Below are 15,808 nucleotides of genomic sequence, written 5' to 3'. Positions count from 1 at the left end.
GGCATTCCTTAAAGCCTTTGGATGTAATAAGTGGGCAGGGAAGGATGACGGACAGTGTTTGGTCCTCTGTGCCTGGTGTTCAAACCCACATCTGGCCTAAGGCTCAGCAACCCGAAGGTCAAGGAAACCAATTTACTGCTGCATAGTGCAGGGCCATCAGAGAGCAGCTGTCCCTCGGGGAGGACAATAGACTTGGAGTAGGGAAGTAGGGAGTCAAAGGCAGCTGAATCCAGTGTGCCAAAGGTTGGGAGAGCTTAGGAAAGGCTTGGTGCCATTTGCAGCCCATGCCTGGCTGGTGTTTTGTTTTCCTGCAGGTGTTTGGTGTCAGCTGTAGCCGGAAGATCCCCAGTTAAACATCACCCGTGCATTGCCCATGAGAGCAGCCCAGGGACCACAGAGTTCGGACCAGGGCAGGTGACTGAGGCCTGGGACACCATCCCTTCCTGCCTGCAGTCATGCTCTCAGCAAAATACAGCCAAAACGGGGGTGTCCAAACCCCAAAGAGCCGGGTTATGAAAACACAGGGGCATTTGGTGATTGCATAGTGTTTTCTCTTGGTGCAGGTACACCCCTGCACGGTTAAGCAGCAGGTGGCCCAAATAAAACATTTGGGACACAAGCCCGGGACCTCCAACCCATGCTTTGATTTAGCAAACTGCTTCAAGCTGGCCCCTGTCTTCAGTCCTTGAGTAAGTTCACTGCTTTCTCTTAAAATTAGGAGTGGCTTAAAGTCTGTGCTAATTAGCATGGACCTTTGACTCCTGTGCAAAGTACAAACTGAAGGGGCTGTGCTTCCAGCAAACCACGGCTCCGTTGGCCTCAGCTGCATGGATTTAACATTACTCTCCTGAGGGAGGGGTGAAATCCTGCCCCAAATCAGTGCAAACTGCTTAGTTCTGAAATACCATCATTCTGAGCTCTTTAAGTTCTGTTGCTGGGGGCTCCTGCTGCATTTTCTCTTTCTGCTGGATTTCAGCACAGATAGAGCTCTGTAGGCATAGCTTTAGCTGCCTGCAGCATTTGAACTCTGTTCTGCTACCTTGCAGCATCTTCTGGGCTCTGCATCTGCTTCCTGAGATGTGGAGGCTGCTGAGCACTCCCAGGATCCGTAGGCATTTCGAAAGCTGTAATTAGTAACCACAGAGCTGTGTGAAGGCCAAGGCTCGGCTCTGGGGCTCCAGGATGTCGGTGGGATCGAGCCTCCTGAACTTGCCTTCTGGATTTTGCCCCCCGACACCGCCCCGGTTGGGCAGGGGGAGCAGCGGGGCTGCGCTGCCGAGGCGGGCGGTACTGGGGGCGGCGTTGGCCGTTCCTCGCTTTTCCCCGCCTTCCCCTTCGTCCCGGCCCCGCAGCTCTGGACTGGGAGGTGCTGGGAGCCGCTGTTGCGGGTGCTGCCGACGGTAAGGAGCGGGGGTGGCTGCGGGGAGAAGGGTCCTCTGAGCGCACGGAAAGCACTGGGAGGATCCCTCCAGACAGCGCTTTGGCAGCGCTGCTGTTCCCTGCTGCGAGCTCCAGCCCTGAGCTGGTTGAGCATCTCTTCCTGCATGAAGGCAAAATAATCCTTGATCTCCGATGTATTTGTGCTCGATAAACTCGCTGCCCGTGAGCCCTCTGCCCACCTCGCTCGCTGCCGGCACACGAGCGGGTGTCCTTCCCCGGGAAAGGGGGCACGGAGCCCTCCTAGCAGTGCTCGCGGTGGGCCCCGGGAGCTGCCGCCGCCTCGGCCGGCGCCTGCTCGGGCACCGACACAAACAGGATGCGGCCGGGAGCGTTCCGGCGCGCCGTGATGAGCCCGGGCTCCGCGCCGGGAGCGCCCGGGGCTGACGGGGGAGCGCCGTGCCCGGAGAGCTGCCGTGGCTCCCCGGGGCTGAGCTGTGCGGAGGCCGAAGGGCCCCGCTCGCCTCCACGCGTGGTGATGGGCTCGGTGGGGCGAGAGACTTTGAGTGGCTCCTGGGCGAGAAGGGCCGACAACCAGCAGATGGTTCAGAAAGCGCAAGGTAGAGTTGGGATTGTGTTGCTAATACTAAAACACGTATTTCCTTAAAACAAAAAAAAAAAAAAACCCTGTTCTACTGGTAGTTTTCAGCTTCGCTGCTCGGTCACCACCAGATTCACAGATATTCCAGCAATGGTGATTTACTTGAGAAAACACCCGGGTGGGTGGGGGAAGCAAAGGAGTTAAACACTCCTTATGGAGTGTGTAAAAAACCTGGAAAGCTTTTCCTGTCGGACGCCGCTGGTTTGTTCCTGGTATTAGCTTAGGGCTGTGGGAGGGATTCTTGGCGAGCAGGTTCACGCTCCCTTGCTGAAGCCTCACGGGCGAAGTCCTCCCCGGGGCCCTGCGGGGAACTGAAGGCTTCAGTGCCTGCGGTCACGGGCTAAGGAAGCGGCAGGAGTTTGGTGTCGTGTGACATCCCCGGCTTGCTGCCTCCTGCCAGGTGCCAGGTCAGCCAAGCATGGCCACCCAGATGTTCGAGGGCAGACAGCATGCGGTCGTCTACCAGAAATACAGGTTTGCACCAGGCAAAGAGTTGCAGCAGGCCATCCTCTCCTACATGCAGGAAAAGGTGAGTGCGGTATGGCCAGGCTGTAGGAAAAATCCAAGGAGTATTTAATTGTAGGTGGGAGTGTCGCCTTGGTTGGTGCCTCAGGGAAAGATAAATCAGCAGGGCTCAAAGGCCACATGAGGGCCAAGAAGAGGCTTTCTGCAGGTTCTGCCATGCCAAGGCTGTTCCTGAGCGGGTGCTGGGGAAGGAATGGGGTAAAAGAACAGGAACTGGGTGGCTGCTCACTGAGACACATCTACTCCTCCCTGCAGAAGGTGATCCCTGCAGAGCTGGCGGTGGATGTTGGCTGTGGGTCTGGACAAGGCACTCACTTCCTTGGGGAGCACTTCAAGAAGGTGGTGGGGACGGACATCAGCGAAGCGCAGATCCAGGAGGCCAAGGACACGCCCTGCATGCCCAACATCTCCTACCTGTGAGTGTCAGGAGGGCACGCTCAGCTGAAGGCAAAATTGGGGTCCTCACATGGAGATGGTGGTTTGTGAGTAGGACTGTTGCAAGAGCCAGTTGGCACCAAAGATTTCATTTGATGGAATTCCTGGTGTGAATAGGCATTATCCTAGACTTCCAGCAGCCATGGTCTTGCATCCCAAACCATCAAAAAAATACTCCCTGACTTCATGTCCTACTCTGTAATTCCCATATTCACCCTGAACCGTGCTGTAAATCAAATCCCTCCTGATGGGAGAGAATATTTTTGAAGTCCTTGCAAGGAGTTCCAAAAGATAAACTGAGACTTTTCCTGGCGTTTCAGAGCTGCCAGATAGTTGTTTATTAAGTCTTATCAGAGAAACAGAGCCACCAGCGTGACCCAGGTTCAACACAGAGCACAGAAAGCAGGAGAGAAGTCCGATTATCAAGATTTACACAGCCTTTTAAAGATAATTTAACCAATGGTTACTAAAACCTTATATTATTTTTACTTTTCTACCAATTATTCAGTAACATGGCCAAGAACTGTGGAATTCTGTGTCCAATCATCCCAGATTACTTTTACTGCAGAATATGGAGTAGTAAAAGAAGAAGAAGGTTTGGAGAACAACAACAATCCTCCATTTTGATGTTTTTTGCTCTTATCTATTTGCTACAAAGAGAAGCCCAAAACCTCTAAATTTTTCAGCCTGTGACAATCTTACACAGTAGTCTATCACCTAATTCACACCACTGTATTTTCTAGTTCTTGTCTGATTGTAGGCAGTTTTTTCCAAGGTTGGAGGTCAAAACAGTGTTGTTCAGGGGGGTAAAAACCCTTCAAAACAGGCAGAGAAATATTCTTGGCACTCTGGGTTCCTACACCATATCGCACGTGGCTTTTTCCCTTGCTCCTTGCAGTGTGTGCCCTGCAGAGGAGCTGCCATTCCAGGATGCCTCCGTGGATGTCCTGACTTCGTTCACGGCCGCGCACTGGTTTGATATTGCCAAGTTCATGAGGGAGGCCGAGCGGGTGGTGAAGCCGGGCGGCTGCGTGGCCCTCAGCACCTACACCGTGGACATGAGCCTGCGCTATGGAGACTGCTCCGAAAAGCTCACCAAAGTCTTCAGGGAGGTGAGCTGGGAAAACCTCAGGATGAGGGAGATGTGTAGCACTTGGATGCAGAGAGAAAAGCAGTGGGACTGAGGGGGTATGGCAAGACGAATCCTAATGCAGGATGGGGAAGAAGGATGAGTAAATGCAGGGATAAGGCTGAGGCAGGATTTAGAGGTTCCCACACAGGGCTGGCTGGATCATGAGGAGAGACCAATGAGGACTGACAGGGCAGACTCTGGTGGGGGTGAGAAGGATGCCAGAGCAGATTTGGGGGCTGGTATTGTCCAAGAGACTTTTCCTGTTGCCCTGATCACAGTGAAAAGAATGGGAAGTAGAAACTGTTGGGAAGAGGTCTTTTTTTTTAGTAATCTTTTGTGACAAAGGGTGTTTTAACAATTGGATAAAAGGAGACTTTCCACTATGAGTAAGAGCTGTGTAGGGAGGACAGGACCCTTATTTCTATAATAGGATCCTTGAATTCTTGACACTAAGCAAGATGTATTGTAAGATGCTGGTGTATTTTAATGCAACAAGTAGTTTTTAAAAAAAGGACACATATGAATGTATCAGATGTAGGCCCAAACCTGAGTTAAGTGGCAGTTGAGAACTTCACGTGGTTTTGTGTTTGTTTTTAATACACTGTCTTTACAGTGCTGGGACACGATTTTAAAATACGCACATAATAGACTAAAATATGTCTTGGAAGACTACAAAGAGATCTTCGAGGCCCTGCCATTCCCAGACAAGAAGAGGTGAGCAGAACCACCTCTGATGGTGCCAGATACTTTATTCACCACTATGTCAACCTGTTGTCCGTGCTCCCCTGCCTTTGAGATTCAACTTGCAAATGCTCCTTTCTTCCCTGTGTCTCTTGTAGAATCACTGATATCTATGACCAAATTCCCATGACTGTTGAGGGTGTGGTTGGTTACATGGAGTCTGCCTCTCCATATCAAACCTTTATGAAGAATGACCCTAAAGCTGCAACGTCCCTCCTCCAAGAGACTGAAAAGAGGTGAGGAAACCGCTTGGGAAAACAAGCAGGATCTAGAGGACCTGTCCTATACAGTGCATGCAGAGGGAGGTTGTGCAGGCCCCTTCAAAGCTGCAAGTGAGTGTGCAGGGATGTGCTCCCTCCTTTCCCCCAGGGGTGGATACTTGTCAGGGGTTAAACAGCAGATCCTTAAATTTTAAGTCTATGTAGCTGTAGGATGTGCTTGCACTGATGAATCCAGGAAACCTCTGACATGAGACTATCTTGAGTTGCTTTACCTTGCTTTCAGCCTAGCAAAGGGCATGAAAAATACTGGTGGTTGCATCTTCACCCATCTGTTTCAGCCCCAACAAGGGCCTGCTGGGAAGGGGAGGCATCCAGCTCACTTATTCACTGACCAGAACAACCCTTGTGCAGCAGTTGGAAACATTTGCCATCCCCACCTCTGTGCTGTGGTTGGAAAAGACCTGTCTGTGGTTGTGGGTGTTGCTCAGGTGGGAGCTGTCTGGGCAGGGTGAGACCCTTCCTCTGCTTCTCCTTTCAGGATGCTGGAGACAATGGGAGTTTCTTCTCGTGAGACCCCAGTGGAGTTCTGGGTGAGGCATGTCTGCGTGCTGGGGTGCAAGGGGTGCTGAGAGAGTAAACTCTTCTCCTGACGTGGTGCTACAATGGAGGGAGAAGGTGGGCTATCTCCTAAAACCCTGCTTGTAACCGCTCGTATTCCTTGGGAAGATTGGTGCTGATTTTGGTGATTGAAATTTTGGTCTGTGGAAAGCAGATGGGATTTTATGCCCCTCAGGTTCCTGTCCACCTTGGTCCTGCAGTCTGCCCAGTGCTGCTCTCTTGGCACTGGAAGGGTCCTGTTTTGGACTGCTGGTCTGATAATATGGGGAAGAGATTCACAGCTGAGAAGCTCACTGCATTTCTTACACCATTAATAACAATTAAAAACAAGCTGAGAAAATGTTGCCTGTGGCTCCTGTTTTACAAAGAGGCTGTGGAGCACCCACTGGGCTGGAAAGAACTGTGCTACATGGGCTGTCCTGATGCCCTCAGTGCCCTTCTGCTCCATGGGGAAGGTGGGTTCTGGGTAGGAAGGGCCATTGACCCCTTTCCCTGCCCCTGAGTGAGGACCTGGGCACTGTCTTTGAAGGCTGCCCTGGAAAGGGGCTGTTCTCACCCACAATGTGCCCCCATCCCTGGTGCCTTGCTGGCTGGTGTAGGTGTATCAGCACCTTACCTGCCCCAGGACTGCCTTGGCCCTAGTGAGGCCCCTCAGCACAGCTCAGGAGCCTTTATGGGATCACTGCTGAAGGAGAGCAGGTTTGTGCCCCTATCACCCACCCATGCTGCAAAGGGAAGATTAGAGGCTGCATTTTGGGGAGGGGCAAGGGGGCTGGGCACACCCTGGCACGGGTCACCTCGTGTTTGCTTTCTGGCTATTTCAGGTCCAGGCCCAGCCATTGCATGGATCTTTCCCTTTCCTGTAATTCCTGTCCTTGGCAAGAAAGCTTCCCTGAAACCATGGGAAGGGCTGTGCCCTCACTCTGTTCTACGTCAGTGCATTCTTAAGAAAGGCAAAGTGCCATCTCTCTTCTGGGCCCAAGAGAGTGCACCTGAAGGGGGCTGGAGGTACTTCTGCTGAGGTCCTGGGCTCTCAGGGTCCTGACTGAGCTCCCCTCAGCTTCCCAGGGTGGGGAGCAAAGGCTTTGCCCCTACTGTGTCCCCCAGGAGGGTGATGAGGTCTCGGGAGGACATCTATGGCGTGGGAAGCCTATCGTGGCTGGGAGGCTGATCTCTCTGTCCATGGCTGTCTGCTGGAGCAGCAATACTGGATCAAGCCCTGCTGTCACTGGCTGAGGGGCTGCTCCAGGTGCAGGTGGGGTATGAGCCAGCAGCAGCCATCAGGCCTTCCTTGGTGGGTGAGAGTGAGGGGTCTCTCCTGCCCGGGACAGCATGGGGTGACACCACTGCTGTGATGCCGAGGGCCTGTCTAGCTGCCTGGGCCGGGGAAGCCCCAGCTCTGCTGGCAGGGCTGGTCCCTGTGAGGTGCATCCCCCACAGACATTCCAGGGTAGGGAGGGGTCCCCCAAGAGGAGACATCCTGTGTCTCTACAGTGCTGGCAAAAAGGCTCTGGGGAAGAAGTGTTTGTGTTTTTTCCTCACTTTAAGTTTAAAACGAGTTTGAATCTGCTTGCTAATTACGTCTGTAATTTAAATTAAAAGTCTTCCCCTCCCTGCACCGGAATGGTGCAGTGGGTGCCCGGCCATGAGGTAACGCCAGGGATTGCATCACCACTGTGCACGGTGTTGCAGCAGAGCCCTCGAGGTGGCTGCTGCAGCTCATGCATGCTGGGCGGTGCTGAAGGGTTCTGGGGGATGGAGTGGGGCTGGGGGACCTTGGTGGCACTGGCATCCTGGGCTGGCAGGGACAGGTCCAGTGATGACTGATGAGCAGAGCCCACCTGATGTCCCCTGTCCCAGCACCATTGGGCCATGGGCAGGACTCCCACATGTCACCTGGAGGTTTTATTTTTAAAGCTGGCTGTTTTGGGGCACACTTTCTGTTCTTTCTGTCTTCTTTACCCAGAGTAGTCAGTTTAGCAGGAGTCACTTCCTCCCAGATGGGCCCACTGGGGTCAGGAGCCATCTGGGCTCATCCTTACTCACTCCAGTGGCTTGGCTTGTGGCGAAAGGCTTTCCCACGCTTGTGACACGAAGGAGCCAATGAGTCACCACAGAGTGATTGCCTCACCCAGTGCTGATGCCAGCCCCATCCACAGTCAGGTTTCACTTTTGTTCTCGCACCTGGAAATCCCACACACCTGGAATCCCCACACACCTGGAATTTCTTGCTCCAAGCAAGCTCGAGTGGCTCCAGCCTTCAGGCTGGGTGAACCTGAGGAAGGTGCTCCATCATCGCCATCTGAGCTGCTCTCGGGGCACAGCACCATTGGCAGCTGGGACTGGAATGACTGTGGGTCCCCAGTGCCCTGCAGACTCTGCTGGGCACAGTGGGATGTCCCCAGCCTGTGCTGGCTTTGGGGAACTCTCCGCTGCCAGGGTGGGAGCTGGCACTGGCACGGTTTGGAGGAGCTGTGGCGAACGCAGCCATGCTTTGCTGGCTGGGCTATGGTGGAGCGTGACATCGCTGTGCAAGGCGTGCGCCAAAGCCCGCGATGGCAGGACCCCATCCCAGGCACCTGGGGGCTCGGCTATGGCTGGGGGTGGCACAAATACCTGAGCAAGGCCCCCAGGAGAGATCCTCATCCCTCCATCCCAGCCGCCGTGAGTGCTGGGGGCTGCGCTCACGGCCCGGCTTCGCCCCGCAGCTTTCGCTTTTCTTTGGTGCCTCTGAATTTCCTTTTGCATGTGTGAAGAGATGAGGTTTCACTTTACTTCTCCAAACAGAAATGACACCTGGGAGACAAAAGCCACAGTGATGGGAAATAGGAGCCAAAGCTGTCCCATGAGGATGTGGTGCTGCTCGGTGACCCGGTGGGTGGCCCGAAAGTGTCTCGGCAGGGATTGGGGGTGTGGGACAGTGGGTGGTGGTGGATCACCCCTCTTTCACTGGGGGCCATGTTTATTTTACATCTGTTGGGATTTTCTGCTAAGGTGCCCTCTATTCCAGCTGAGCTGTGCCTGTTGGGATGACAGAAGTGGAGTTATTTATGCTGGTTTGGACTTGTATTTCACAATTAAATTGAACATGAACTTTGTTGTGTTGAATAAAAATTAATCTTCTGTGGGTTTCTTCAGTGGGAGGGAAAGGAAAGACAGAGCCCTTGTTCTGTTCACCAAGAGGGCGGACAAGGGACCCCAGCACACGCCAGGCTCAGGCTTTTAATTACTGACCTCACCTAACCTGCTGCTGTGAGGGAGGCTGGCATGAGTGCCTGGGTAGCAGCCTGGTCCAGTGGCCACACCATGACTTGAAAACCTAACGCCCACCACACTCTGGGGCTTTAGCACCACATTTTGCTGTCCTGGCTCTTCTCCAAGCTGTGTCTGTGCTTTGGACAAAGTGGAATGAACCCACTCTCATTTTCATCTCCACCATGGTTTTCCAGGAAAGACCTGAGCCCTCTGGGATGCTGCTGGAGTAGGGGAAGGGCTCAGGAAGGGCTGGATGGACCCTCTGAGTCAACAGCTAGTCCTATTCGACCTCTTCATTAATGATCTGGATGATGAGGCACAGGGGACTCTCTCTGTACCAAGTTCAGTGGTGACACCAAACTGGGAGAAGTGGATGACCCAGCTGTGTCATGGTGCTGCTGTCCACAGGAACCTCAACAAGCTGGAGAAATGGGCTGATGGGAACCTCAGAAGCTCAGCAAGGGGAAGGGCAAAGTCCCGCACCTGAGGAGGAACAGCCCCATGCACCGGGACATGCTGGGGCTGCCCGGATAGAAACAAGCATGGCAGAAAAGGACCTGGGGGTTCTGGTGGGCACCAGGTTAAACGTGAGCCAGGAAGGTATCCTGGTGGGAAAGAAGGTGAATAGTATCCAGGGCTGCACTGGGGGGAGTGTTTCCAGAAGGCTGAGGAAGGTGCTTCCTCCCCTCTTCTCAGCATTGGTGAGGCCACCCCTGAAGTGCTAGGTCCAATTTTGGCCTCCTCAGTGGGAAAGAGATGTGGCAGGGACTGGAAGGAGTCCAGTCAAGTTCATGAAGATGAGGGACAGGAACATCTCTGGTATGAGGAAAGGCTGAGAGAGGAGCCTTGGGGGCTCTTGGTGGTGCTTAATGACAGCACAGCACAAGCTGAACCAGGGGAAGTCCATCTGAACACAAGAAAAACAGAGAGGTCATGAAGTGTCCACTCCATCCTTGGAGGTGCTCAGAATTGGGCAACCTGGGCAACCTGTGCCAGCTGATCCTGCCAGAGCAAGGGTTGGATTGGATGATGTCAAGAGGTCCCAGCCCACCTCCATGACCACATCCATGCCACTCTGCTCACCTGCAGGTGTACCTTAACACATGCTTACACAAGAACTTTTCTGCTTTTCTTGGACTCTTTCAAATCCGCCTCTTAGTTCCAAATATGAATATTAAAAATTGGTTCCTCCTGGAGTGTTCTGTGGCCACTGTGCAAGGCCCTGCAAAGTGCACTTATGCCTGTTACTTTCTTACTGTCTTTGCTTCTTAGATCCAGGTATTGCCCTAATCTTTTATATTTAATGCTTGATGAATGCGTGAGACTAAAAGCACAGCAGCCACCACAGGAGGTTCCTTTGAGGGAAGGACAGTGTGCCGAACCATTCTGTCAGCAGACGGATGTCAATACACCCTGTCTGTGTCTCCAGGCTAAACAGGGAGGAAACCCCAGCCAGCTCCAGTGGCTTGTAGGGTGGCAGCCTTGCTCATCCACATCTCCCTCCACAACTGCGTGTCCCACCAGGAAAACTTCAGGTGGAAGTGCTTCTGCTTTCACCTTTTTCCCTGCTTTGGTGGTGAGCCTAGTTCCTCAGGATAACACAGACATAAAGCTCATGCCTGCAGCCTGGACTGTGCAGTGCCCCCTCCCCAACATGGCCTTTCCCACGGGGAACTGAGGCATGAACTCCTGCTGCCGCTCAGGAGGCACCAAAGCCCTCCTGTTCCCCTGGAACCTGCTGTCCCCAGGTGTCTCCTGCAGCTTTCAGCGTGGGGTGGGGCTGGGTCATGCTGGTGTCCCCCCCATTTGTCAGCCACTCAGCCTGACAGCAGCGTCCCCCCCAGCCCCCTCGCAGGGTGTGTGTGCTGGAAGCAGCCCGAGCATCCCCCAGCATCCCAGGTGGAGGCGGAGCAGGCAGCAGGGCTGGAGGCAGCAGTGCAGGTAACAGAGCGGAGATTCCCTCCACCACTTTCATTTTCTTGTTTCCAGCTCTACCAGCGCTGGGTTTTCCTACGAATATGAAAGCACCAGGCAGGAATAAAAAGCTGGAGATGGAGCAGCAAGGCAGCCACAGTGAGCAAGGTGAAGCAACTCCACGTCTGAACAAGCCACCCGTGGCACCTGTCAGGCACCTCTGCATCAGAAATTTAGCGAATCCTGCCTGGAGTCCTCCGGTTCATCCTCTCTGGCATCTGGCACCGCAGCCTCCTCACCCATCGTAATCCATCGCTGACTGTCAAGCTCTCCTTGACAAAATGTTGTGCCTCAGCCTCACCCCACTGCTCGTGCTGGTGCTGGGGGTCAGCCTGGGGGCTGCCTTTCCCCATGACACCCTGAGGAAGGGCTGCAGGCTGTCCAAGTACCAGAACATTGCACCCGAGGAACAGAAGGCTGTGGACAAGATGAGAAAAGAGTTTGTGAGTACTGCTGGCAACAGGGGACAGTGGGGTGGCGGGGGGCAAGGGAGAGGGGATGCTGAATTCAAGACCTGAGTGACAAGGTGCATGTTTTCTGCAGCAGTTTGGGGATGAGTAAGATGTTTTCCAAGGGTATCTGGGGACATGAAGGATGCTGGGCCAAATTTTGTCCTGGTTTCAAACTCGTCAAAGCTGGCCAGGGTTGTACAACATTGCCAAAAGTCACGATGCGAGTTTTTCAGTCTCTTTCTTGGTTTATGCCTGCAGGTGAACAACCACAAATGCAACACCAGGCTCTTCCACCGGAAATGGAATGCAGTAGACCTGCCGGTACGTGTGAAGTGATGCTGTAAGAAGGGGGCACACCTCTCCTGTCAGCCGGTCCCCTGAACCCCCGGGCAGGTCCTCGAGACCCCCATCTGCCAGCCCTGGTGCTTCGGGTCCCTAACCAGGACACTCCCGCCCACAGATGTCCGACCGAGTGGTGCTGGTGGCGGCCGAGCTGAACCTCACCACCGCCATGCTGGAGCTCCCCGCTGTGCCCAGCTTCGCCGAGGTGCGCCGGCGGCCCCTGGACTTCTTCACCCAGGCGCGGGAGGATGTGCGGGGCTGTGTGAGTGCCTCCCCCAAAGCCCTGCCCCGGGCCAGCTCAGCGGCGCCGGTGCTGGCGGCCGCGCCGCGGGGCTGCTCCTTAGCCAGCCGCTCTCCTTGCAGGTGGATCCTTCGCATCAGCCCTCGGGCAGACTGAGGCACTGGCTGCACAAGCTGCAAGCGGCCATGCGGGCGGTAAGTCAGGCCAGCGGGGTGACGGCTCCCGGCGTGTCAGCGAGCGCACGGCTGCGGGGCCCGCTGCAGCCCCACTTCAGTGCTGAGCCGCCCTTTCTCCCCGCCGCAGGACAGCACCGAGAGCACCGAGAGCACGGCCTGCCTGAGGGCCACCACCATCCTGCACGCCCTACAAGTGCTGGACAACCTGCGGTGCGCGGCCCTCCAGGACAAGTGCTGAAGTGCCCTGAATGCCAGCCCACGCCACCGCCCCCACGGGAGGGCCGGGAGAAACGCCTGCGCTGTACCTCCTCTTGAACCCTTTTCCTCACTTATGCGAACTCCGGAAACTTTTTTTTTATTATTTTTCTTAGTCTTTTAAATTATTGGCTCGGGAGAAGGCAAAGTAATGCCCTTCCTGAAAAAACGTGAAAATGCGTATTTATAGGATGCCTTTGCTTTTCTGGTTCTCAAAATGTTTTTAAGGAAATCTATTTTTTTACCTGCTATTTATTAAAGACTATATTATGCATACTTGCCTGTGTAAACTATTTTCTTACGTGCTATTTAGTGTGAAAACTAAAGTAGCTACCGTAAGCAGGTAAGCTGCCATCACATGTTTTTACTATGCCTTTCTGCAATACCACAGCACAGGTATCGCCTGCACATCCTTGCCAAGGACATTGCCCGAAAGGAACCTCATTGCGTTTAATCTGGGGAGAGGAGAAAAAGCCTGGATGTTGGGTTTTTTGGAGGGCTTTAATAGATTCTGTCGCTTGGCTATGCCCCAGGTGCTACCCATGTGCTGCCATCTAATGTCAGGAGCAGCAGCCGAGGCAATGAAAACCCGTCCAGAGGGAAACGCCCTTGGGCGAGTATCGCCCAAGGGCAGGGAAACCCGCGGAGGCGTGTTTGGAATTCCCGATGGATGCCGGGGTTTGGTTAGGAGGCGCAGCTCATCTCTCAAAAAACCAGGCTGCAGGAACGCTTTGCCTCTGTGACTTTGGGCTCCCAGGAACGGGCAGATGCCATCACTGCCTGCTCTGGGACCCCACCTCCTGGCCCTGCTCCCAGTTTCACCCATCGCTTTCGAAGGCTTGCAAGAAATCTCTCTCTGGAACCTGTGTACAGCCAACATCTGTGGGGGGAGCTTGTTTTCAGAACATTTCTGTCCAAACCTGCTGTGCTGTGTTATCCAAGCAATACATGGATCTGGAGAGAAAAGCCTGAGGAGGGACAAAAAGGCTCTAAGCAGCAGTTCCGTGCTGGTTTAACTAGATTCCAGTAAGCTAAATTCCAATTTCTTTTTGGGGAAGGGGTAGTGGGATCACTGCAGTGAATGCTTAGGATGCAGTGAGTATTTCAGTAGCTGTCTGCCAAACTTCCCTTGTGTCAGGTCTCCAGCTTTGCCTTATCACACCTTCTAACCTGAATGCTGCTCTAATGGCTAAGTTTCGGTTCCCTTATTTAGTGGAAGCTACCAAATGGAAGAACTTAAGTTTATGCACCTATTTTACGGATGGGAGGGCTGATACTACATAATTGTGAAAATTTCTGAAGTTTTTGGTCAGTCTAGTTATGACACCTCAGTATTCACCCTCCACTACTAAACGCACACTTACAATCATTTTTTACAGAGATTCCATCTGATGGACTTGTGCTTCCATATGACTAATTATTTCATCTGATTGACTATTGCATATTGATATTAGTGACATATTGATTATTAATATTGACTATTCTGTCTGATTCACTAGTCCTCCACTCATCTGCTGCTGGAATGTACGAAATAGTTGATTAATTTAAGCAGGCACTAAGGCAAACGCTGCAGCCTGGTTAAGCTCTGCTCCTGAAATCACCCTGGCAATTGTTTTTTTGCCTCCCTCTTGGTGTGTTGCTATTTGCCATAGACTCAGCGTAATTTATATTGCAGCTGAATCACCCCCATTTCCATAGCAGTGTCAGGAGACAGTAAAAGAATGGAATTTATTGGGAATGGCTGGCCAGGAATGTAGTGGGCTCACCATCCCCGAAGGTGTTTAAGGAACGGCTGGATGCGGCACTCGGTGCCGTAGTCTGGTTGACACGTTGGAAATCCGGCAAAGGTTGGACTCGGTGATCTCAGAGGTCTTTCCTAACCTTAATGATTCTGCGATTCCGTTTACAAAAGGTGCGAAAATTAGGCCTGGGGACAGATGACTCAAACGACATCAATTTCCCTCAGGCTCTGCAAGACCCCGCTGCTGCTGACGGAGCGCCCCAATATGGCGGCGTTGCCTGAGGGGGGCCCCTCAGGGCCAGCCCCAACAAGGCGCCGCCCTCCCGGCGGCAAACGCCCTCCCCGCCACCGCGCCAAACTCTCGCGAGAGCCCAGCGGGGACACTTCCCGGCCCCGCCTGGACTCTCGCGAGATCCCCGCTGAGGGAGGAGGAAGAGGAGGAAGGAGAAGGAAGGAGGAGCCGCCACCGCCGCTCCCCCCGGGCCGGCGCCGGGGATGGTGTTGGCCGCGGCAGCCGGGCCCTGACGCCCCGCTCAGGTACGTCCGGACTGGCTCCCTTCCCTCAGTCCCCGGCTCGGGCCTGGCCGCTCCCGGTGTCTCCACATCTGCCGACCCGCCAGGCCTCGGCTCCCGGTGGGGTCCCCGGCCCCACTTCCCCGCGATCCCCTTGCCTTGCAGAGGGGCTTCTCTGGCCCCCGCTATCTCCCCTCCCGGAGGAGCGGGAGAATTCTGGGACTCTTGCTCCCTTCCGTAGAAATAAGCGCAGCACCTCTCCCTTGCTTCTCTGTCTCTCTGATAAAGCTTTACCTGCGATTTGTGAGTGCTTTCTTGCTGTGTTCCATTAGCGTTTGGGATATAGCCGAAGCCTATAATTTCTTTTCCAGGCTGGTCACGCTTGTCTTGGGTTTCCTGGTTTTTTAGGATAAGCTGTAAAGGTGTCTAGGCATTTAGTGCCCACCGAAGTTGAATTTATTTAGAACGAGCATCTAAAAGGTGGGGCTTTTCTTGACGGGAGAGCTGGTGTGCGGTTTACAGGGGTTTATTTTCTCTCTCTTTTTTTTTTTTTTTTGCATTTATGGCCGCGTTCATTACTTTTCAGACCCCCTACTCCCCTCTTCCTTTTTTTTTTTTTTTTAAAGCAGCTGTCGTTTTTTCCTTCTCCAGGGAAAAACGGACTGTTTTGTTCTGCTTATTCTTTCTTTCTCTGGGATAAAACCTACGGTTTGTTTCAGTTGAGCGAGCTGGATTTTACATTTACCCTGAACTTTACTTTTGTGTTTAAACATACATCTTGAAGCTGACACACGCATTACCTGCCAGCTTCAGGGAGCTTGACCTTGTTGTAAATCTCACCAGAGTTTCCTACTGTTAGGGACTCTTGTGAAATAAATGTTTTCCTTTCTTTGTTGCTCACTTTTCTGTTAAGTTCTTCTCAACCTCCAAGTAAAGATTATACCCTGGCTTTTTGCATTTTTCCCCCCCTTTATTTGGTTGAATTAATTCATATGACTAAAAGAATAATCATTTCTCCTACCATTTTAGTGGCTGGGGGCCTGAAGGGTTTGGATTTTGTCAGCATTGTGTTGGTTTTAGGCAATGTTAAAGAAGGAGGAGTTGCCTTCAACTGGGAGTAGTGTCAAAACGTATTAAGCTATGGCAGAC

General features: G+C 53.2%; 3 protein-coding genes across 8 annotated transcripts in view; all 3 read left to right on the top strand.

Annotated features, from left to right (window-relative positions):
• Positions 1-927: 927 nt before the first annotated feature.
• On the top strand, positions 928-8,824 carry LOC116446695 (putative methyltransferase DDB_G0268948). 4 transcript variants are annotated; one of them, XM_032114907.1, is made up of 8 exons: positions 928-1,400; positions 2,439-2,567; positions 2,819-2,979; positions 3,897-4,110; positions 4,744-4,844; positions 4,970-5,107; positions 5,631-5,767; positions 7,677-8,824. In XM_032114907.1, the coding sequence occupies exons 2-7, from the start codon at positions 2,457-2,459 to the stop codon at positions 5,719-5,721; spliced, it is 816 nt and encodes a 271-aa protein (XP_031970798.1). In that variant the 5' UTR covers positions 928-1,400; positions 2,439-2,456; the 3' UTR covers positions 5,722-5,767; positions 7,677-8,824. The 4 variants fall into 4 exon arrangements, with proteins under 4 accessions (XP_031970798.1, XP_031970797.1, XP_031970795.1 ...); XM_032114906.1 differs by lacking the exon at positions 7,677-8,824 and adding an exon at positions 5,886-6,054; XM_032114904.1 differs by lacking the exon at positions 7,677-8,824 and having other exon boundaries at positions 933-1,400; positions 5,631-6,054.
• A 2,134-nt stretch (positions 8,825-10,958) lies between these two features.
• Positions 10,959-12,675, top strand: LOC116446697 (interferon lambda-3-like). 2 transcript variants are annotated; one of them, XM_032114909.1, is made up of 5 exons: positions 10,959-11,382; positions 11,650-11,712; positions 11,852-11,995; positions 12,097-12,168; positions 12,278-12,675. In XM_032114909.1, exons 1-5 carry the CDS (start codon positions 11,221-11,223, stop codon positions 12,386-12,388), a joined length of 552 nt encoding a protein of 183 aa, XP_031970800.1. In that variant the 5' UTR covers positions 10,959-11,220; the 3' UTR covers positions 12,389-12,675. The 2 variants fall into 2 exon arrangements, with proteins under 2 accessions (XP_031970800.1, XP_031970799.1); XM_032114908.1 differs by having other exon boundaries at positions 12,097-12,675.
• A 1,864-nt stretch (positions 12,676-14,539) lies between these two features.
• UBE2F (ubiquitin conjugating enzyme E2 F (putative)) overlaps positions 14,540-15,808 on the top strand; it is a 56,393-nt gene continuing 55,124 nt past the window's right edge. For both annotated transcript variants that reach the window (XM_032114461.1, XM_032114460.1), the window contains exon 1: positions 14,540-14,683. The gene's annotated coding sequence lies outside the window, so the exon portion shown is untranslated. The remainder of the gene's footprint in view (positions 14,684-15,808) is intronic.

The sequence above is a fragment of the Corvus moneduloides genome, chromosome 7 (genome assembly GCF_009650955.1).
Source record: "Corvus moneduloides isolate bCorMon1 chromosome 7, bCorMon1.pri, whole genome shotgun sequence".
Classification (NCBI taxonomy): domain Eukaryota; kingdom Metazoa; phylum Chordata; class Aves; order Passeriformes; family Corvidae; genus Corvus; species Corvus moneduloides.
The sequence above is the reverse complement of the archived record's forward strand: the minus strand, read 5'-3'. Positions and strand labels throughout refer to the sequence as shown.